This window comes from Elephas maximus, chromosome 8 (genome assembly GCF_024166365.1).
Source record: "Elephas maximus indicus isolate mEleMax1 chromosome 8, mEleMax1 primary haplotype, whole genome shotgun sequence".
Classification (NCBI taxonomy): Eukaryota; Metazoa; Chordata; class Mammalia; order Proboscidea; family Elephantidae; genus Elephas; species Elephas maximus.
This window is the reverse complement of record NC_064826.1, coordinates 41,875,823-41,898,934: the sequence shown is the minus strand read 5'-3', so window position 1 is coordinate 41,898,934 and position 23,112 is coordinate 41,875,823. Positions and strand designations below refer to the sequence as shown.

Sequence of the window (23,112 nt, the reverse complement as noted above, 5' to 3'; positions counted from 1 at the left end):
AAACCCCTGGGACCAAGAACTGGAACTAGGTACTGCCTACTGTGGTAACTCTCTTCCTCATTTTAGGCCTTTCTTTTTTCACCTTTCCCTTCCGACCAGGCCCTAACGATCTCTTCACCTCACTCCATTTCTATGTACCCTTCCTGCGGCCCCCTTCTTTGCACATTAGTGCTAGGTGTCCCATGTAATAAGATGTAGCTGCGCGGCGTCCGCCAGTCCTGCGGAGAGGTTGTAGGGGAACCTAGAGCCACACGCATTTTCTCCAGAAAATGAGTGGTAGCAAAGCATGATGTAAGTATGTTTCAACTGGTAGAAACTTAAGAGGTGGGAACGTAGGCATACACCAAGTCTGTTCTACTTGGGGCTATGTAGCTCACCACGACAAAGCAAAATTTCGACAATAAGAAGCAGAGTCTTTTCGTCTAGCTAGAGGATTCTAACAGGTCAACCATCCCCTGGCAACCTCCCACGGGAGGACGCTTTCCGGAGCGCCGATGTTTACGCTTTTCCTAGAACCGGTGGAGACTGACGTTCCCAGACCCTCGGGGCTTCTAAACCGTTACTCCGCCGCCGGGGTGGGGCCAGCCCAACGGCCAAGCCTGCGCAATAGGCCTGGCTGACTCCGGGGTCCTGCGCACTACAAGTCCCAGAAGGCAACGCTCCGAGGGGGCGGGAGGCCGCCTTACCTGCCGTGAATTCTTTCGGCTAGTACCGCTCTCCCCCTCCCGTGTTGCCATGGGTCTCCTTTCCACAGTTAAAGGCTACTTTCTCTTGAGGCCTATGAGGAACTGCCTTAGCAACTTCGACACTGAAGCTCTTCGCGTACTCGCTCGTTCTCCCTTCTGCCCAAACTATGCTGGGGAGGCGACAAAAGATAGCCCTTGGAAGCCAAAGCTAGGAGACTGGTTGCACTTCCGCCTTCCGGACTCCGGGGATAGCGCGCACGCGCCCCATGCGACTCCGGTGCAGTTGACTTCCGCTCCCACTGTGCCCTGCGAGCCGAATCATGGATCACACTGGTAAGGAGGCGGAGGCAGTGGGGGTCCCGGTTCCATGCCCCCTTGGCCGGTCTGGGATCAGTCGCCTAGCGGGCATAGAGGGCTTACGTTCGCCCCAAAGCACTGGGGTGTGGTGGTGAGAAAGAAATATCACAGATCTCTCTCCGTGCCCGGCCGGGGCCTGCTGCTTCCCGGCCTACTCTCCGGTGCAGTAGCTACAGCCTCAGTACCGGCAAAAGCCGCTTTTCCTCTGGCACTGCTGGGCTCCGACTCGGGACGGCGGGCTGCGCGGGCCTCGGGGGGAGGGGAGAGCGCTGGTTTTTTTTTTTCCCCTCATCCCGGGTGCTCTGAGCTGCGTTTGCGGACTGGCGGATAGATTCCAATTTTTAAGTGGAGGAAGCCTCTCTGCGCTCTCCGCTTCGGCTGGGAGTGGTTGGGCGAGAGTAGGTTGGAGACTTCCTGCCGTCTCAGTCGGCTTTGGGCGGGTGCTCCTGTCGTTATTGTCTCTCTCGTCCTTCGTGGGCTAGAGTTGGAGAAAGGAGTCGGATATAGTTTTCGTAATCATACTCGGAGCAGCTTCTACCTCTAAACCTAAAGCATGCCCCACGCTTTGGCTGTGGTCCTTATTCGTCATTTCGGACCATTTCCTAAGGAAAGCTTAAAATCAAGGAGTTCTCATCTCTTTCTCCAAGTAAGACTGGCTCCATTACTTTTTTATGTGTGGGGTTTTTTTTTTTTTTTTGGCTTTTGTTTCCATTGGTTCGTGAATGTTAAAATAAAGCGCACTCGAAGTTAGGAAGCGCTCCATGCAGTTATGTTAATCGTGTCACAGGTAGGGAAAAATACATTTTCCGGTCTAGGTATTAATTGGGATGTGTGTTCTCAATCATGAAATATTTGTGTGTGTTGTGTGTGTGTGTTTATTTCTAAGCCTCGGGTTGGAATGTTAAAACAAGGCTGAGTTCCTGCCATCACCTTGATTACATTCTATTGGGGGAAATAGTAAACAGACTTTCTAAAAAAAACTTAAAATATTTACAGATTATGAAGGTATTTTGAAGAAAGTAAACAGGTACTGTGTTAGAGATAAATGGGAGGAAACTTTAGAGAGGACGGTCAGGGAAGGTCTTTGTTGGAAAGGTAATATTTAAGTTGAGATTTGATAGATGAGAAGAATCCAACCATGAAGTAAGCAGAATGAAGAGTATTTCCATCAAGTAAGTACAAAGGCTCTGAGATTAGGAAAACTTAGAGAAGGCCAATTGGCTGAAGCCTACTTAACAAGAGGTAAATTTAAAGAGCCTTAAGATGAAGTTGGAGAGGAAGTCAGATGGTGTAGGACCTTAAAGGCAATGATAAAGATTTGAATTTTAAGTGCACTGTGAAGCTATTGGAAACCCTAGTGGTGTAGTGGTTAAGAGCTAAGGCTGCTAACCAAAAGGTCGGCAGTTCAAATCCATCAGGAGCTCATTCGAAACTCCATGGGGCAGTTCTTTTCTTTCCGTAGGGTCGCTATGAGTTGGAATTGACTCGACAGCAATGGGTTTCTGAAGCTATTGAACAGGTAGAGGAGGAATCTGATCTTGTTAAAAAATGTAATAGGCTGTTCTAGGAAGAAAGAGTTAACAGTGGGAGGCAAGGGTAGTAAAAAAACGATTTAGGAGATTACAGTAGACCAAAAGAGATGATGGCTTGGCTTAGCGAGGATGAATGGAAGTAGGTCTAGTCGATAAGTATTTTGGTGATGGAACTCAATGACATGCTCATAGATTGGTTTGGAGGTATATGAGAAAAAGGAGAAATGCCTAGGTTTCTGGTTTGAGCAGCTGGGTAGATGGTAGTGTCCATTATTGAGTTGGGGAAAACATGAGAGAAAAGTAGACGTTTTTTAGGGATAGAGGTGGGGAATGGAAATTTAGGAACAAGAGTTTGGTTTCATACTGCTAAAATTTGAGATGTGTATTGAAACATACAAGGGGAGATGTCACATAGGCAATCGGAGACCAGCGGAAAGATACGGGCTGAAAATACATATTTGAGACTCAATACCTTATATTTTAAGGCATGGGGATGGATGTGATCACTAAAGGAGAGCTAATATAGAAGAGAGAGGGTTCCACAACCAGGCTCTAAGGAACTCCAGTCTTTGAACAGTTCACTGAGTTGAAATTCAAGGATCTGGGTGTTAGAGTAGCAAGCATTGAATATCAGCAAAATATTACTCATTTGAACCTTTGGAATTGGGAATCCAGTCCCTTCCACAATTCAGAGGATGCTATATTAGAAAATTGTAATATGAATGGGTGTGTATCTGAGCATAGTAAGTCATCTAGCATGGAAATCTTCCCTAATGAGCTGATTACTTAAACAATTAGTTGCTACTCAGGTATTTCTTCTGCTTAATACTAGCATCTATTCTTTTAGATAATTTCTTTGTGAGTCAGTTTTCTTGATGTTTCATATTAGGAGACAACATCAAATGCTGTTCTTTAATTGTTGGGAAAAATTACAAACCTTGCAAAACATACAGGCTTTTATGAAATGCATAAACTTGAATTTCGATAACTATTTGAATCACAAATAGAGCCATTGACTAGTGAGGAAATGCCAGTTAGCCAGTTAAGTGAAGACATCATGACTGGGTAGACATTTCAGGAGAATGATTTTAATATCAAAGGATTAAGAGAGGCCCTTGGGAAAATTGATGAAACCCTCGACTGTTATGCAGAAATGGCCCACCTAATGAACACGCTGAAAAAAATACACGTAAAATGAAGGCTATCCTGTGGTGCTATAATAAAAATTTGCCAGAAGAATTATTCCAAGAAACTCCCAGTTAACATTGAATTCATTCTTTGGTCATTCTGAGAATTAGCACTTCGTTATAACTAACTTAAACTTTGTAAAATATTTCTTAGTTCCTTTTTCTCAAAATAAAATACTAATAAAAAAACTGTATATAATCAAAGTATCCCTTTTTAAAGTGGATTCACCTTAAGTGGCCTATTATCTTTAGTTAATGATGACTTTTTGTGTAACGTACAAGAACTTTTTGTTACAGGCTGTATGTATTGGGAAACACTGGTGGCGTAGTGGTTAAGTGCTAACCAAGAGGCTGGCAGTTCGAATCCACCAGGTGCTCCTTGGAAACTTTCGAGCAGTTCTACTCTGTCCTATAGAGTGGCTATGAGTCGGAATTGACTCGACGGCAGTGGGTTTGGTTTTGGTATATGTATTTAGATATTCAAGAGGAAGTTGTGCTTTATGGTGAAAGATTTGCATATTGTAGTATGCTCTGATCCTTAATTAAAAAACAAAACAAAACAAAAAAAACTCCCAAACAAACGCAGTGTCGTTATTAAATGCTGTACTTTGTTGATGAACTCGTAGTCTGTGAGGCAGACTGCAGGGTGTTAAGAGGCAGTTGTTAGGTGCTCTCCATTCGGTTCCAGCTAATAGCGACCCCGTTTGTACAACAGAATGAAGTATTGCCCAGTCCTGCAACATCACCATCATTGCTATGTTTGAGCCCATTTTTGCAGCAGGCTTTTGAAATTAGTGGTGGACTGTGCAGGCAACAGTAGTTACATCAGGTGTTCTGGGTGGTGTGTAAAGAGCTTGTAGTAATGAAGTGGTGGTATTTTCCACATTCACAAAGGTAAAACTGCTAGGAGTCCTTTTAATATCCGAAGGACAGTGTTGAACCAGTAACTGTCTACAACAACTTCCTTTTTAAAGTCAGAAGTAGCTTTTGAGCAGGAAAAGATGTCATTCTGTCATATCTACCTTTGGTAATTGCATTGCTTCTAAGTACTGCTCCATGGATAAGCAACTAGAGTGAATTGCTTCTTAGTACTGTTAAGTGGATAAAATCCAAGTAAACGAATTTCATCAGCATGAGATGAAATACATCAGTCAGCTCATTAGTACATTTAGTGAAGTGTTGAAAGCTAACCAAGTTGGGTGGGCTTATTAAACAAGATTTTTATCTATCTATGTAATCCCTTTTCCATTCTGGGGGGATTAGTTATTATAAAAGTAGTTGTAGAAAGTAGATGGCAGGACATTTTAAATTACTCAGTTATTAAGGACCTGTTTTGAATTTTGTTCCATGTATTGTTCAGAAAGAGTGCAAATGAATGTGAGTTTTATATGTGTCTATAATTCTAGGAGTCTTGGAGATCGTTAGTACTAACTTACTACTTCAGATTTGGCTTTACCTAATTTACTGTGGACAGTTTGGCTGTCGATCTTGATTTGCAATATTTCCTACAGGAGTAGTTACACAGCCTTGCTCGATAATTTGCCGTGTTCAAAACATTACAATTTTTAAAATTTTTTTGCATTTTCTATTAGGGCAATTTTCTTTTTTGTCTTTAGTAGGTAGAGTTGAGTTTTTTGTCTATTAAAATTTCTTCATATACTTGTTTAATATTTTCTGTATTGTAATATCTTTATATACTTGAAAAAAGGTGGCTCTTACGCTTTTAAATGGAGTCAGCTCTATGAAATAATTCTATTATTCATGAGGCATGAATTAGCAATTTATTTCAGAGATAAAAAGAAGCAGAAATTTCAGGAACTAGAAAATGTCGGTGGCTTAGGCCTAGTTGAACATGCAGAAACCTTGCTTTGTCCTAAACTATAATTTTCCGTTTACAATGCTAAGAGCAACTTAGTTACGTTTGTCTCTCTAGAAATGCTATAGAACAAATAACTTACTGCATATTTCTAGTACTAAATGGTGTTAATAATTTTTATTATATTGAATGCTTTTTAGAAGGGCTATTTTAAACTTACGGGAATGCTAATTAACTTCCTTAAAACTAACTTCATTTAATTTTGCGATTGTCGGCGTTAATTTTGCATGCCCAGTTGTATTGATTGTCCTGATGTAAGTTCAGTTTAGCATGTCTGTTGAGTGCCTCCTTTACATGCTTGATGATCAGACATGGAGATGGGGATAGTTTTCTTTCTTCTCCTCCTTACTCAATCTTTTTCTTCTTAAAAAAACTCCTAATTACTTGAAGGTAGTGATTCTTATCTTGGATTCATGAGAGTTTGATGCGTCTGTAAACCAGTCTGGAATTATATAGGAAATTTTGTTGTTCACCTATGTAAGGAGAGATTCTATAAGTTTTATCAGCGTCTTAAAGGGATCTGTGTTTCAAAAAGGGCTAAAGAAGCACTCTTTAAGGGTAATTCAGTATAGAGAAAATTAATAGTTAAACATGTATAAGTATAATATTTAAAATCAGAATGTAAATCTTCAACTCTTGATAATGTTGGACATATTGCTTTTCTACCCGTGGCAGAATAATCTTCAAAAAGCAAAACTAAAAGAAATTACAATTTTTTTTTTTTTTTTAACATAGACAATGAGTTACAAGGCACTAATAGTTCTGGATCATTGGGTGGTCTTGATGTTCGCAGACGAATTCCCATAAAGCTCATCTCCAAGCAAGCGAACAAAGCCAAAACTGCACCCCGAACTCCAAGGACTGTAAACAGGATGCCTGCAAAGGCTCCTACTGGTGATGAAGGTAATTTGTTTACACTAACAGGTCCAGCAGTATTTCTGTTGCATCAGATTCCACCAGATAACTCATGTGATTGCATTTACTTGTACCTCTTTTTTTTTTTAATCTTAGATAATTCTGTTCATCCTTAAGTCTTTTTGTTTGACTTCTGATTTTGGCAGGTTGTACTTTTCTCTCCCTTTAGAAATATTTTTGGTTTAATTTCTTTTTTTGTTGACAGTAACATCACCCCCCTTTTTTTAAATGCATACAGTTCTGCAGAAAGACATAACATTAAAAATTTGCTCCTCTCCCATAGTCCTTCTCCCCAAGGGCAATCTTTCTTAAGATCTTTTTTTTTTTTTTTTTAAATACAGAAGTATTACTTTTTGTGTGAAACCCTTTCTTTTTTTTCATGGAATATGCATTTGAGATTTTGCTTTAGCAGTACATATGTACAGATGTACTTTATTTAAAAAAAAAGTAACAGTATTTCATTTTATAGATGTAACATAATTTATTTAACATTTTTTGGAGTGTTTTGCCATTATAAGCAGTGCTGTGGTGAATGTCCTTTTACATATATCTTAGCATGTATAATTTGTAAAGTTTAGACTTTGTGTAAATTTGGGCATTTTAGAGCTTGATGGATAATTGAGCATTTTAGAATTGGGTATTTTAAAATTTGTTTTCAAAAATGGTGTATCAAGTTTATATTCTCACACCAGCATTGGCTTCTGTTAAGCTTTTAAGATTGTTATAAGTTTCTTTGTTAGTGTGGTTGTGTATCTTTTCATAGTATTGGTCATTTCTTTTTTCGGGATCTCCCTTTTTTTTTTCTTCATTGTAATTTTTATTGTGCTTTAAGTGAAAGTTTACAAATTAAGTCAGTCTCATACAAAAATTCATATACACGTTGCTATATACTCCTAGTTGCTCTCCCCCTAGTGAGACAGCACACTCCTTCTCTCCACTCTCTATTTTCCTGTCTATTCGGCTAGCTTCTGACCCCTTCTGCCCTCTCATCTCGCCTTGAGACAGGAGCTGCCCACATAGTCTACTTGATCTGAATCTCCCTTTTCATTTATTTTTGGTTATTTATCTTTCTTGTTGATTTTTATAAGTTCTTTGTAAATTAATAAAATTGGCCCTTGGAGTCCCTGGAAACCCTGGTGTCATAGTGGTTAAAAGCTACGCTGCTAACCAAAAGATCAGCAGTTTGAATCTACCAGGCACTCTTTGGAAACCCTATGGGACAGTTCTGCTCTGTCCTGTAGGGTCCGCCGTGAGTTGGAATCGACTCGACAGTAGTGGGTTGGTTTGGTTTTTCATTTTGCACATGGTTAATCTGCCAACCAAAAGGTTGGAGGTTCAAGTGTACTCAGAAGTACTTTGGAAGAAAGGCCTGGTGACCTACTTCTGAAAAATCAACTGTTAAAAACACTCTGGAGCACAGTTCTGCTCTGACACATATGGGGTTGTCATGAGTTGGCATTGGCTCGATGGTAACTGGTTTTATATATTCCCCATTTGTTTTTGGAATTTTGTATATAAAATTTTATTAGAGATATGCTTAAGATTCTATGTAGCCATATATCCATTCTTTTCCTTTACGATTTCTGGGTTTTATGATGTTCTTAAAGAGGCATTCCCCTATTCATGACTATAAAGCAGTTTTCCTATCTTATGCTTTAGTACAAGACTCAGCACACTACAGCCTATGGACCAAATTTGGCCTTGTTTTTGTACATAAAGTTTTATTGGAGCACAACGACACCCATTCGCTTAAGTGTGCTCTCACACAATAATGGCATAGTTGAATAATTGTGACAGAAACGCTATGGCCACAAATCCTAAAATATATACTATCTAGCCCTTTATAGAAAAAGTTTGCTGACCCTTCCTTTTGAACATTTATGGGTAGGTATTCTTTAAAAAAAACAAAAACAAAAAGTGGGATCTGCTTTTTCTTAAAGTAGCTAGCCATTTATTTCAACCATTAAATGAATCTATTTTTTCCTCAGTGAATAGAAATGCCATCATTGTTATTTATTTCTGAAAGCGTATGTACCTTTAGACTTTCTATTCTATTACAGCAATCTGTCTATATTTCTTTTTTAGAATTAAACTAATTATTATACTTTACAATATGTTTTGTTTTATGGTAAGTTTTCTCTCCCCACCATGTATATTTGAAGTCAGAATGTCATAAATTGTGGATAGTAGCAACCTAGGGCTGCTGCTACACTGTAACTACCTAGGTGTTTTTTTCCCCCTTCTTTTTACTTTTTTTTCCTTTTAATTACATAAGTAATGTGCAGTCACATTCTTGTTGTAATAATCCTGCTCCCCCACCCCAAATGCAAAAAAGCTAAAATCCCCTTCTACCTTTTCCCTCTCAAATCCCCTCCACTCACCCATCCATTTCCAGGAAACTGCTGTTAGGGCGTTAAGGCTGAGAACAGTTGTTGGGTACTTTAGATTCACCTATACCCTGGAGGAAAAAAAAAGGTTTTTTTCCTAGGCATTGATCAGAATATTCAGTCTGGATGCCAGTATGTTATCTGTACGAATACATATAGTTGAACGATGGGAGTGCAAGTTGAACTGTTCTGAAAATGATAATGTGCTTCTTATTTCCTTGGCTGTTGATCTGCTCAGTGATCTTCTGGGTTTGAAAAATTGATTTTCCTTATTTTAAGTTTTAGATGACACAGTTTTTAATAAGGTGTAATCAGGCTGTATAAGAGGCTATAGGACACCCATGAGTAACTTAAAAAAAACCTTGATTTTGCACTACAGCTGTTCTTTGTTCCTTTTGTGTTGGGGGTTTCTGTATCAACTTTAAACTGTCATTGTGTGTATGTGCTTGTGTACCCACACACGTATTTATATGTATAGATATACACATGTACACGTACATATACGTGTGCATGTGTATGTATAGATATCTGTACACTGGTGCAGTAATTTAGCCATGTGGGTAAAGCTGGATGCTTTGGCTACTCTTTTTACCAGTTTTCGGGCCGAAAGTGCCATGAGAAGCCTGGCACCTTAGAGAGATAGATTTGTCTTCTCTTTAGGTAATTAGATTCAACACAGAATTCTCATCAGACTATTCATTGGTTTTCTGTTGTTTTGTATGAGAGTATTGGGAGAATTGCCAGCAACTTTTTTAGTAGGCCAGAAAAATTGATTCCATTTAATCTTCATGTTTTCTTGTATTTATATATATGTGGCATGTTAGAAGATACTTTAAGTAGATCTCATATGGCTCCTGTCTTTGGGTAATAAACCAGGAAGAAGTGTTTTTTTTTACTCTTTTTTTTTATTGTACTTTAGATGAAGGTTTACAGAACAAACTAACTTGTCACTAAGCAGTTAGTACACATATTGTTTTATGACATTGGTTAACAACCCAACGACATGTTAACACTCTCCCATCTCGACCTTGACTTCCCTATTACCAGCTTTCCTGTCCCCTCCTGCCTTCTAGTCCTTGCCCCTGGCTGGTGTGCCCCTTTAGTCTCGTTTTATTTTATGGGCCTGTCTGATCTTTGGATGAAGGGTGACCCTCAGAAATGACTTCATTACTGAGCTCAAAGGGTGTCTGGCAGCCATACTCTCAGGGTTTCTCCAGTCTCTTGTCAGGCCAGCAAGTCTGGTCTTTCTTTTTGAGTTAGAATTTTGTTCTACATTTTTCTCCAGTTCTCTCCGGGACTCTCTATTGTGATCCCTCTCAGAGCAGTCAGTGGTGGTACCTGGGCAACATCTGGTTGTACTGAACTCAGTCTGGTGGAGACCATGATACTTGCAGTCCATTAGTCTTTTGGACTAATCTTTCCCTTGTGTCTTTAGTTTTCTTCATTCTCCCTTGCTCCCAAAGGGGTGAGACCAGTGATCTTAGATGGCTGCTTGCAGGCTTTTGAGACTCCAGGTGCTACTTACCAAAGTTGAACGTAGAACATTTTCTTTATAAGCTATGTTACGCCAACTGAGCCAGATATTCAGGGAAAGGTTTTAATTGAAAGTATGAAGTAGGACTATGTTGATGTGTCTAAAGTCAGGCTCAGGTTGGGGTTGAAGAAGAGGATGCCTGATTTAATCAGTCATAAAAAAAATCTGTAGAATTCTTTGTTTTCATTATTTTCTTTTTGCAATAAAATGACACATGCAACATGATACCACTTTTATGGATAGGTTAGAATAAATGGTGATCAGTGTCTTAAAAATGTGTGCAGCAAGCATGATGGTAAAAAGTAAAGTTTTGTATTAGAGACGTTTAGTACAATTGTGAATTGATAAAAGCCTTTGGTTGGAAGTCTGTTCCTGGGTCTGCCAGTAATCTATGTGTTGAGCTATTGCAAGTCTCCACACTACAGTATTTTCAGTTTTGAAGTAAGACATTTGCACTAGGTGATTCCAAGGTCACTTTTAGCTGATATTTTAAATTAGCTTGTTCTCAGAAAAGCTTTGAAAGGAATTAAATGGGCTTTTCGGTGAACAATTGTATTTTGCCATGTGTATATACCTCATAATGAAATTTGGCATTTGAAAGTTAATGGGTAACATTTTTCTTTTCTCAGAAGGATTTAATTATAATGAAGAAGAGCGGTATGACTGTAAAGGGGGTGAACACTTTGGAAATCAGCGAAGATTTCCTGGACACCTTTTTTGGGACTTTCAGGTATAACTATAAATAAAAATTAAAACATTACAACATTGCAGAATACATGAAGAGTGTCTGGTATGAACTCTGTTATAGCTATGGCTTTCAGCACATAAATCATTTGTTTATTAATGCTCTATTTCCACTATTTTCAAAAATAATTTGAGGTAAATTATAGTAAGTAAGGTCAAGTAAAATCACCAACCATTAATGCTACTTAAAAAACACAAGGGCACTTACGGCTAATGGTGGGGATTATGCCAAGAAACCTTATTTGTAATTATTTTAACGACTTTTGTAAAATAGTAGCAATTTATTGTGTGAATTATAGATAATAAAATTTAGAATTACATTAAAAGGAAATTTTAATTATTCATTTCAACAGATAAACATCTTAGGTGAAAAGGATGATACACCAGTTCATTTCTGTGACAAATGTGGATTACCTATTAAAATCTATGGGCGAATGGTAAGTATAACTCAATTCTGTATTTGTAAATGTGAGCATTTGCATAGAGGTAGGATTCTGAAATTTAAGTAGATAGGTTTATCATTGTTTTGTTGTTGTTGTTTGGTGCCAGTGGGTTGATTCTGACTCACAGTGACCCCATGTGACAGAGTAGAACTGCCTCATAGGGTTTTCTTGGCTGTAATCTTTGTGGAAGCAGGTTACCTGGTCTTTCTTCTGCAGAACTCCTGAGTGGTTTTGAACAGCCAACCTTTAGGTTAGCAGTCAAGTGCTTAACCATTATACCACCATTGCTCCTTTATCATTGGTTAATGACTTCAAATTTGTGACATTTTAAGTAAGTATGAAATAGCTAAGGGAAATTCTGGGATGATACAAATTTAGTACAATTATCTTGATAAATTCTTGAATTGCTAGTAAAATAATAACTTAAGAACACTAGCTTCTGAAAACTAAGTAATTTCTTTGGCCTGTTTGGTACCTGTTAGCTTACAATTTATTCTAGTTTATAAGGAAAAATAAGTTTTTTCTTAACAGAATGAAATTGGTTATTAATTTCTGAAGGTAATAACTTTTCACATAAAAAACTGAATAAATAGCATGTATAATTTTCTGAAAATTGAATTACAGTAATTTAAAAAACGTTTTGTATAACCCTAATTTTACAGTAATTTCGACATATTCTTCCTCAGGAAAAGATAGTTGTATGTTTGTTTGAAAAAAATTGAATTCAATACACCTACTCCTCACTTACCAACTCTCTTATTATTCGGCATTTCTCATTTACGACAGTAGTAAACAATCTACTATCCGACTGTTTTGTGCATTAACGAGGCAGCGGACATGGCGGCAACGGCTATGGAGCATCCGCTCCTTTGAGAAGGGTCTCCAGGCAACCTCCGGGAAGCTGGGCTGCGCTGTCCAGTGCCCTCTGCTCCCTCCTTCTGTGTCTAGCTGCTTTGTTGGGTTGGCCTCCTCAATGGCCATGGCCTTTGGGTGGAAGCACAGGCAGCACTGAGCCAGCAGGTGCCTGTTGTGGCTTTCCAGCTCCTATGTGGCCTAAGGTTCTGTAGCTCAAAATTGCTGTGGGGTTGGAAGAGAGGGAAAGAGGAGGCAGGGGAAAGTATATTTGGAAGAAATGTGTGCAAGTTTAATGACATCCTAAAGTGAGCTGAACTGGGCCTGAAGCCTCTGCCTTGCTGGGGCTGGGTGTATGGACAGGCTCCCAGCTCCGATCCCTGGCGACTCACCAGACCAGGAGGGCAAAGCAGGCTCCTGGACTGTGAATACAGGGCTCCCGGGGGTGGGAGTGGAACCCTGCGGGCAGCTCCCTGAGGGAAGCTCTGACCCAGCACAGGAGGAAGGTGAAGTGCTTAAGCCATGAGTCCTCCAGTCACACAGCCCAGCTTTCTCCATCTTTGTCTCCTTCAGGCTCCCTTTTCCACAGGGGATAATCTGTAACTGGACTTGTCACAGTGATGAGCACATCAGTAAATCTTAGCTGTTAGTATTTCTATAATCATATATTCTAAATTAAAAAAAAAATCAGACAAATGGATGATTGTAAAACAAAACAAAAAATCCTGCATTTCACCTAACTACCTGGTCTTTGGATCCTAACCAAGTTGATAAGTGAGGATTGCGTGTAAAGTAGAGGGTATGGATTATGCATTATTTCTTTTCTGTATATCATAACAAAATAACCATACTGCACTATAATATTAACAGTTTTAACATTTTACTTTGTCCTTCTGAAATATTTTCAGATTTTTGGGGTTCATTTAAGAATACTGGGGAAAATGCTAGTTAAATGTAGGAGATATTTGCTACTTTATTGCTTTGGAATAGTTTCAGGAGAAACAAGATAAAATGCAGTTACAGTATTCTTCATCAGGAGCTTTTAACCCGTGGGGCCCATGGATGACACTTTTTAGGGTTTACACCTCCAGAGATAGTAAGCAGATGTGCATGTATACATTTTTGGGAAAAGGGCCAAAGCCTTTCATCAGATTCTCAAAGATCATTGTGACTAAAAACGCCAGCATTGTTTTTATATTACTGGTTAACTTAATAGTTGTTCATTTATTTATAATAAATATTCATTTACTAAGTTCTGAAGGGTCTTCTATGTGTAGGCCACTGTGTTTGCTGTTATTTCTTATGGGAAAATTTTAAGTTTTCTAATATGCTTAACTGTAATATGTCTCTGTTCACAGATTCCATGCAAACATGTTTTTTGCTATGATTGTGCTATTTTACATGAAAAAAAGGGAGATAAGATGTGTCCAGGGTAAGAGCATCATTACATTTTTAAATAATAAAATTTGTGCTGTAATGATTTGTAATCTAGGTTGAAGCCAGGATGTGATATAAACTAGAGACAGGGTGTCAGATGTGTAGATGAGGCTAGTCTTTCTCTGTGTACCCAGAGCTGGCCATAACATTCTCCTAATGGTAGAGCTGGGTGGCCATTACCAGTCACTTCAGGTTGGTCGTAATGACAAATCATAGTGTTATAGACCCAAAACAGTTCTTTCTATTTTGACAGGACACTAGAAGGGTAGTATGGCATAGTGATGAAGAGTAAAAACTCTGGGATTGGAATTTCTGGGTTCAAATCCTTGCTCTTCCTTTTATTTTTTGTGTGATATAGGCTGTTTCTTCATCTGTAAAATGGGGTAATAATAATAATACCTATTTCTTGAGGTTATTATTAGGATTGAATGAGTTAATATGTGTATAGTACCCAGCATATAGTAAGCACTGTAAGTATAAATTTTTACCTTTTACCTTTAAATCTGATTATTATGTCTTGAGTATATCTTAAAACACCCTCATGGCATAGACTCAGACAAGCCTTGAAGAGCTAGAGGTATTGGTTGATACCAGTCTATTGTGGAATGCTCTTGAAGGACCTGGCATAAACTAGAATATTTTATATCAGTTTGGAACCCCTCATGAGGAAGGCTTGAGGGAAGCTTTGAGAGAGGCTTTCCTGAACCACTGTATGCTTCCTAGATTCCTTACGACCTGCACTTGAAACTATCCCAGGATTTGTAGTAGTGGCTGATAGCAAATCTATGGGATATTGTCAGGGATGACTGTCTTATGGCGTAGGGGAAAATTGGCATCAATGGGAAAGACAGTGATAATTTATTGACAGCTCAGTAACAACTAATTTTCTTGGTATATTGACATAGACTTTTAAAGTAACAGATTCTGTCAGAATTGTTAATCTGTTAAAAATTCTATACCGTAAGTTTAATGAATGTTTCCTCCCTAGAATTATAGTTCTGGGAAATTAAAAGTGTATATTCACTTATTTTGAGTTTTTTAATGCCTCATTTTCTAACTGCATATTAACTTTATATTATGTGGCAAACTTGATTGTTTCATTGAAATAAAGGATTTCAGATGTGATAAAACACTGTGTAGAGGGGATTGAAAGGTTTTCCCCTTTTACATGATGTTCATATTTAAAGGGAAGTTATATTTTCAAGGCATTAAATAACTCCAGTAAGTAGTTTCTTTTATGGCCCTTATCTGTCTTAGAATGTAAGTCTATTGGGATTAATAGCCCCAAATCAGGAAAGGAAAGGAAAAAAAATCCCCATGACAGCCATACCAATGTTGATGTTAAATATTATATACTGCTGCTTTTGGAAACCCTGGTGGCGTAGTGGTTAAGAGCTACGCCTTCTAACCAAAAGGTTGGCAGTTCAAATCCACCAGGCACTCCTTGGAGACCCCCTGGGGCAGTTTGTTCTATTCTGTCCTTTAGGGGGTCACTATGAGTTGGCATGACTTGATGGCAGTGGGTTTGGTTTTATTGCTTTTAAGCATCACTTAAAAGAAAGTACACCATATCCTGTTAACATGATCGTATTTCTGAGCTTACGGCGAATTATGATGAGATGTGTGCCAAATGACTACTAAAGGGAAGCCTATTAGTATCAACAAGAAGTACCAGCCTTATAGTAGCAAAGGTGGAAAAGAGACACAACTCAAAATCAAGAGTATGGACCCATTTAATACAGTTTCAAATGGCTTGACATACCAAATGATAATAGCTTATCATGATTATAGTATTCAACGGGTGATTACTGTCACTTTCATTCGATCTTAAGGGTACCCTTTTAAGTAAGAAGAAATAGATGTAAACAGATCGTAAGTTAGGTAGCATAGACATTTTAACTTCATATTACAGATGAAGAAGCAAACTTAGATTAAATGACTTCTCCAAGATTACAGAGCCCATACTGGACCCAGCTCTTCTGATTCCCAGTTCAGTCCTCTTGCCGCTATACCAACCAGACCCTGATGGCAAAGACTGAATTATGGAGTGAAGTGAAAAATAGATATGATACTGATCTGGAGTCATTAAGAAAAGATTAGTTAAATTTAGTCCTCACAATTTAAAAGGTAGAAAGGTGTAATCCTTTTTAGTAGTAAACTGGTCTGACAATTCAGAAAGACTGAGTCCTAAGGGACTCTCTTAATAGAGTTTCAATTTATATTGTTTATGTTAAGAACTCGGATCATTAGGATGATCTTACTCATGTCTGTATTTCCTATAGCACCTTCCGCTTAGTCGTATTTGCTCAATAGATACTTACTGCTCAAGTTTGAATTCTGTAAGTGATAGATCTCTGGTTTGTCCTTCCTGGATGCAAATGGAGGCAAAGCATAGAACTGAGAAAATTAGATAAATTTTAGGTCTTGGGAAGAATAAAGTCTTTTCTTAAAATGTACTCTGGTTAATAAATAGTTATCACTTATTCTTGTATTAAGAGTTCTGAGGTTGATAGAAATGCTCATGTTTAATAGCAGATGACAAAGTGGGGAAGATTAAAAATTCACTACGATAGCTAATTTTCAATTGTGGACTTTTGCTATGTTTTACTCAGCAATCAAGTTTTAAAAATAGGAGTATCTCTGAAATTAAGTGCATTATTTTTGTATTTTGTTCTTAGTAAATCCAATTTCTCCCCCTTCTAATTTAGCTGTAGTGATCCTGTGCAGCGAATTGAGCAGTGTACACGAGGTTCTCTCTTCATGTGTAGCATTGTTCAAGGGTGCAAGAGAACGTACTTGTCTCAGAGAGACTTGCAGGCTCATATCAACCATCGCCATATGAGAGCTGGAAAACCTGTTACCCGTGCTTCACTTGAAAATGTTCATCCTACTATTGCCCCACCACCAACTGAAATCCCTGATCGTTTTATAATGCCGCCAGACAAGCATCATATGAGCCATATTCCGCCAAAGCAGCACATCATGATGCCACCACCTCCTTTGCAACACGTGCCACACGAGCACTATAATCAACCACATGAGGATATTCGTGCTCCTCCAGCAGAATTGTCCATGGCTCCACCTCCACCTCGTTCGGTCAGTCAGGAAACCTTTCGTATTTCAACAAGAAAACACAGCAATTTAATAACTGTCCCTATTCAGGATGACTCAAATTCAGGTGCTAGAGAACCACCACCTCCTGCCCCAGCACCTGCTCACCATCATCCTGAATATCAGGGTCAACCAGTGGTATCGCACCCTCATCATATTATGCCTCCACAGCAACATTATGCACCACCCCCACCTCCTCCACCACCAATAAGCCATCCAATGCCACATCCTCCCCAGGCTGCAGGTACTCCTCACTTGGTTTATAGCCAAGCTCCACCTCCACCAATGACCTCTGCTCCACCACCAATAACCCCTCCCCCTGGACATATTATTGCCCAGATGCCACCTTATATGAATCATCCTCCTCCAGGACCTCCCCCACCTCAACATGGTGGTCCACCTGTCAGTGCACCCCCTCCTCACCATTATAATCCTAACTCTTTACCCCAGTTCACTGAAGATCAAGGAACTCTGAGCCCTCCATTTACACAACCAGGGGGAATGAGTCCTGGTATATGGCCTGCACCAAGAGGGCCGCCTCCTCCTCCACGAATGCAGGGTCCGCCTTCTCAAACCCCACTTCCTGGACCACATCATCCAGATCAGACAAGATATAGACCTTATTACCAATGATAGTATTTTGAACTGAAGATATGATGAGGAGAAAAAAAAAAAACCCAGCTTATGTATAGTCATCCTTTTAATTAAGCTTTGACTGTTTGGGGAAGGAAAAGCACCTCTTACAGAGGGGGCTATAAAACACTTTAGGGTCTTGTCTCTTAAAATGGTTTTAAACTTTGACCTTAGGACTGATTTCAAGTACTATATTGTAGTGCAGAGAAGTGGCCCAGCTGAGCACAGCTATATTTTAACAACTTCGTTCTCCTAGTGTGGTAAATGACTCAGAGGTGACCATTTGTAATATTTTCTGAAAAAAATTTTCATTGTTCCACTTGGAAAAGTATTGCTTTTGTTAAACCCAATGTTTAGTTTTTCTTGTGATACATTTTGTTAACCTGTGTAAATGGATTAAATTTCAATATGGATGTAAAAGTGCTATTTTCACGGGAATTTAAGTGCAGCCACATGCTGTTTTTTAAAACCATGTTTTACCACTAATTTCCCAAAGTTACAATAAAATCCTCAAAGTAAAAATCTACTAGAATTTACTGTAAGGCAGGCAGTTAAATGGCAGAAAATTATTACACATTGTAGGCACTGAAATTTTGAGGTATAGTAAGTATATAATGCACTTCACTTGGACACCTTTTCATTTTTAGGCTGCGTCAGGAGCACCAAAATACATATGGAATTCCAGTACTAGGATACATGTACGTTTGTAGTATTAAAAATTAAAAGGCATTACTAATTAGTTGGAAGGATACGGCAAAAGTAACTGACTCTGTAGGCTCCAAACTGGTGGGGGATGCTTTTTTCTTGAATGGTTGGAATCACATAATGTACCACACTTCCTAATCTTAAGGAACATTATTACTGTTTAAACGGTATCCTTTAGTTGAAATGTGTCCTGCCCTGCTCATTGTCATAAACTAAATATTGAGGGCCAAATAGGCTTGATATTATGCCTCATCTCGTGGTAGAGTTTGATCCTGTGCATAAGTGGTTTCTTGTTTATTGGGTTTAAACTATAATTTGAATGCCAGTAGAGGAATTTGGATAGCGTATTAATGAAAGGCATTCTTGTAATCACAAACTTGTATTTGCTAAGGTCTCATTACTCTATGATAAAGGTTTTTCCTCTAACTTGAAATTTAAAAACTATTATTTCTTATTCTTTTTATTGGAGCAGACTTAACTTGGAACATTTTAGCATGAAGTTAACAGTGAAGACTACCACATAATTTTGTACTGGAGAAAAATAATGACTGAATTGTGAATTTCAGTGCTTTATAAGGTGCCTTTAGAGTCAGCTTTTGCATTAAGGGGGCTTGTTATAGTCAGCTAAGATAACCACTTACAGTTTATACAGAACTCATATGTATAAATTGACATTCTTACATATCCTTTGAATAAACCCCTCTGAAATTTTTTCTCCCCCCTAAAATGGTGCATAATATAAACATGAAATGTGTAGTATACAGATTTCATTTATTAGATAGTTTGTAGTAACAAATTTAGAACATATTTCTTTTTGGCAAAGGATCAACTGATTGCTAATTTACCATTTTATTCTGTCAGGTCCAGACAAAACAGATTCCCATCCTGGATGATCAGATGAAAAGGCACATCTGAGCTTAGGGCTGAAGTTAGAAATAAAAGGTCATTTCAACCTTTGACAGCCCAAGTAACTAAGACACTTCAAACAAAAAAAATGAAAAGTGGTTTTTCACACCTAGCAATTTGGGAGTCCAAATGTTAATTCTATATTTCTATTAAGAAGCTCTTGTTATTAGAAGCATAGGAGTGAGATAATGTGAAATGTTGGTGGTTGAGCACGTCTGTCATTTTGCTGTAGGTACTTGGACTTGATTCCCTTTCATGCCCGTTTAGGAGCTGTTAAAGTAGTACTGTTGAAATCCAATACCATTCTTTGTTTCATGTAATAAGGAAATAGTCAAATTCACTTAAGAGCTTTTCAATTGTAAAGAGCTCTCCTGTTTCTGTCGAAATTCACTAGGGCTGAATGTGTGAAACCCCTTAGCCAGCCTGTGTATTGGACAAAAAAGTCAGTATCATGATAAAATTCCACATTTTAAGAGAAGTAGACTTAAAAAAAATTTCTTTTCCATTAGGTTTAAGAGATATATGTTATGCAGGGAGGCATATCAGATGAATGTGTTGTAGCAGACAAAAGTTTTAAATGGTATTAGACTTGAATTCATCCAGTTTTTGTTTGAATGAGTGTGGGTGGGTAGAAGAATAACAAAATTACTGTTAGTGTTTCTTTCCTTAAGGAAAAAGATGTGAATCCCAGCCTTATTTCAGGGAAGCCTTTGAAGCTATGATGGACGTAAGTCTAAATTCAATGTATGTATGTTTCATTATATTGCTCTTAAGACTACTGAGGTGGCAGTTTAATTCTTAAAAACAATAAAATGGAAGCATAAATACTATTTTGCCTAGATGAATTTTTATCTAATGATAACATTTGGGAGAGTACAGAATTTTCCATGTTTATGTTGCTACAACTTCCTATAGTAAAATTAGATTTCCTTTTTTGAAGATGAAAGTCATCACGTTGAATGTTACTGTATTTCTTCAGTGGTACTTTTATTCAGAGTATAATAGAGTACTTGGGAAGAGAGCAGCTGCAAAGACTGTAAGAAACAGTGCTGTATATCTATTTGGTCATTAAAAACTTTTTTTGTGTAAATATTAATTAGGTACCCTGAAAGAAAAATGGAAAATATATTTGAACATATTTTTAAAATTCACAATAAGTGACTGTTTCCTAGCTACATTAAGCTTTGTTCTGATATATTGGAAGAGTTTCTTTCATCTTTTTGGAAAATCTCTGTATTATAAGAACATGGAAAAAACTCATAAGTACCTAAAACAAAAATATATCTCTCTAATAGATTAGCCAGCAAGTTAGCATATTGATGTTAATGGAAGTAAGACGTAGTCATACTAAGACATGCTGTATTCTGATGAAGCAGATTTATTTTTCTTCATTGATTTGGTACTATGTGTAATCTGTTAAATTGTGGCCTAGAAACTAAGTGAAAATTTTACATTTCAAAATATATTACCAACGCACACACACATAACCGTAATGAGAGAGAGAATGTTGAATTTATATAAGTAAGGTATTTATGTGGTAGGCGTTGTTCTAAGCACTTAGGATATACCAGTCTCTAGAGATAATAAATATCATTAAATTCTATAAAATGTAAAAATGTGATAAAATAGAGTGGTCAGGGTAGGGCTCATTGAAAAGGTGACATTCGAGCAAAGTTTTGAAGAAGATGTAAGAATTAGCCATGCAGACAGCTTGAGGGCAGAGCTTTCCAAGCAGAGGGCACAGCCAACACAAAGGCCTTAAAGTGGAATTGCACTTGCTGTGCTTGAGAAACAGCAAGACTCCTGAGGAACAGAAGACTGGAGAGAGGTAGTGATAGAGGGAGTGGGGAGACCATAAAAGGCCTTGTAGACTACTGTGAGGATTTGACCTTACTGTGATTAACCAACCTGGGAAATAATCCTGTGGTTCTGAGCAAAGGAGTGGAATGACCTGGCTCTTAAGGATTAGTCTGGCTGTGTGTTAGGAGAAAGGCAAAGGTAGAAGCAGGGAGACCACTCAGGAGGCTGTTAATCTACACAAGACATGGTATCATTTTTGGAAGAATATCCTTTTATATGTATGTAAAAAACACCTATTATATATTAGATGTGGGAACATAATAATGAACAAAACGGGTACAGCTCCTGCTCTTTAGGAGCTTATATTCTAACTTACCTAGGAATTGTCCTTGATTGTCATCCTTAAGTATTCTTCGAAGGAATTTCTTACATTCTTTTTCAAAGCATAGTGGCCGGGGGGAAAATTGTATTTGAAAATATATTACCAGTACACAGATACATGCACATAACCATGATGAGAGAGATGTTAAATTTATGTCTGAACATTAATATTTCCTAATAGCTTTTCTGGGCACATTGTACAGTGATAAATAAGCAAATTGGTGACACTGGAACAAATGAGTAGAATGTAACTGTATATTGTCCCTGGGTTTAGTTATGCCCAGGAACTGTAATGGATGAAACTAATAAATCAGTTTTTAGATAGGCTTTACTTTCTTGGGGAGGTAATGTTTCTTAATTTAGAGCCTGGGTTCTAGAGTTGGACTGTCCTGACGGAATTCTGGTTCTACTACTTGGAACTATATAGCCTTGACTGGCTACTTGTCCTCTTTGAGCTTTGACTTGTCTTGCTTTTCTGAAAAATCGGGATAATCGTAGTACCTGCCTCATATGGGCTATTTTGAGAAATAAATGAATTTATTCTACATCTGTTTGAAAGGTAAGTCAATAGAATTTCCTGAGTTGCATGTGAGGTAGAGAGAAAAAACAGTCAAGGATGATTCTAGGACTTTTGGAAAAATGGACTTTGTCATTGACTGAGGTAGAAAAGGTACTGGTAGAGCAGATTAGGGGGAGAAGATCTGTATATCAAGTTTTGGACATCCAGATGGAGATACCAGAAAAAAGAGTTAAATGTCCCTGTTTTTAATTCTTGTTCGTATAGTGCAGAGTCAGGCTTATGTGTAAAACCGTTCATTTGCATTTATAAGTGGTAAGTTACTGTGTTTCGACAAGAATATGTATCAAATGTTTAAAGAACTATTTAGAAAATGATTTTTAGAGATAAATTGTTCTGCATGTATTACTTTCATAATTTCAGTAATCTCTTCCCAAGTTGTCTCATTTGCACCTTTGGATATCTTCTCTCCCTTAATATTGCTCTAGTTTATATAAGCTTTATTTTTGTCTTCCAACACAGTCTCTTGCCCTCTTCCTAAATCAGGGATCAGATTTTTGTACTAGTAAATTTCCAGTATTTACTTCGAGGTGTGAGTAGAGGCCATGTATTCCCATTATCCAGAGTAATCCACCCTAGAGGCATAAGAGAAAAAACATTTAAGGATGAGAATAAATGAACCTTTAAGATATTAAGGCTGAATATATTGTGATGTGGGCATAAGAATTGGAGGGCTTGTTCCTGGTTCATGTTATTTTGGTTGGTAAGGAATTGTAAAGGGACACCTTTGTATGGGAGAATGCTGGCATCAGCACCAATCCTATATAAGGCTTTTGCTGCACTTGAAGCCAGATGGATCCATTAAATAGGCTCATGTATGTGTTCAGTTCCACTCCCTGCTCTCTATAAAGGAAGAGCTCTTAACCTGAAACTTGTAGGACATTATATATAAATGTATGTATGTGTGTGTGTTATTTTTTCCCCCTGAAGTCCGTAGGGTACATGAGATGTATGATGTCCATGACTCAGAAAGTTTAAGAAACACTGCTATAAAAAGTGTGGCTATTCTAGTTTTTCATTAAGATTAGCTGTGTAAATAAACCTGCATT

The 23,112-nt window shown here is 38.1% G+C and overlaps 1 protein-coding gene across 2 annotated transcripts; it reads left to right on the top strand.

The window, feature by feature from the left end:
- The first annotated feature begins 696 nt into the window (after nucleotides 1-696).
- Nucleotides 697-20,392, top strand: CBLL1 (Cbl proto-oncogene like 1). 2 transcript variants are annotated; one of them, XM_049893063.1, is made up of 6 exons: nucleotides 697-1,019; nucleotides 6,374-6,541; nucleotides 11,104-11,204; nucleotides 11,572-11,655; nucleotides 13,872-13,945; nucleotides 16,659-20,391. In XM_049893063.1, exons 1-6 carry the CDS (start codon nucleotides 1,007-1,009, stop codon nucleotides 17,692-17,694), a joined length of 1,476 nt encoding a protein of 491 aa, XP_049749020.1. In that variant the 5' UTR covers nucleotides 697-1,006; the 3' UTR covers nucleotides 17,695-20,391. The 2 variants fall into 2 exon arrangements, with proteins under 2 accessions (XP_049749020.1, XP_049749021.1); XM_049893064.1 differs by lacking the exon at nucleotides 697-1,019 and adding an exon at nucleotides 1,030-1,689 and having other exon boundaries at nucleotides 16,659-20,392.
- Nucleotides 20,393-23,112: the final 2,720 nt, after the last annotated feature.

Excerpts from the sequence above, each read along its gene's own strand:
- CBLL1 (XM_049893063.1), top strand. Across the intron at positions 11,656-13,871 it reads TTAAAATCTATGGGCGAATG|ATTCCATGCAAACATGTTTT; the intron begins GTAAGTATAACT and ends CTCTGTTCACAG. Across the intron at positions 13,946-16,658 it reads GGAGATAAGATGTGTCCAGG|CTGTAGTGATCCTGTGCAGC; the intron begins GTAAGAGCATCA and ends CTTCTAATTTAG.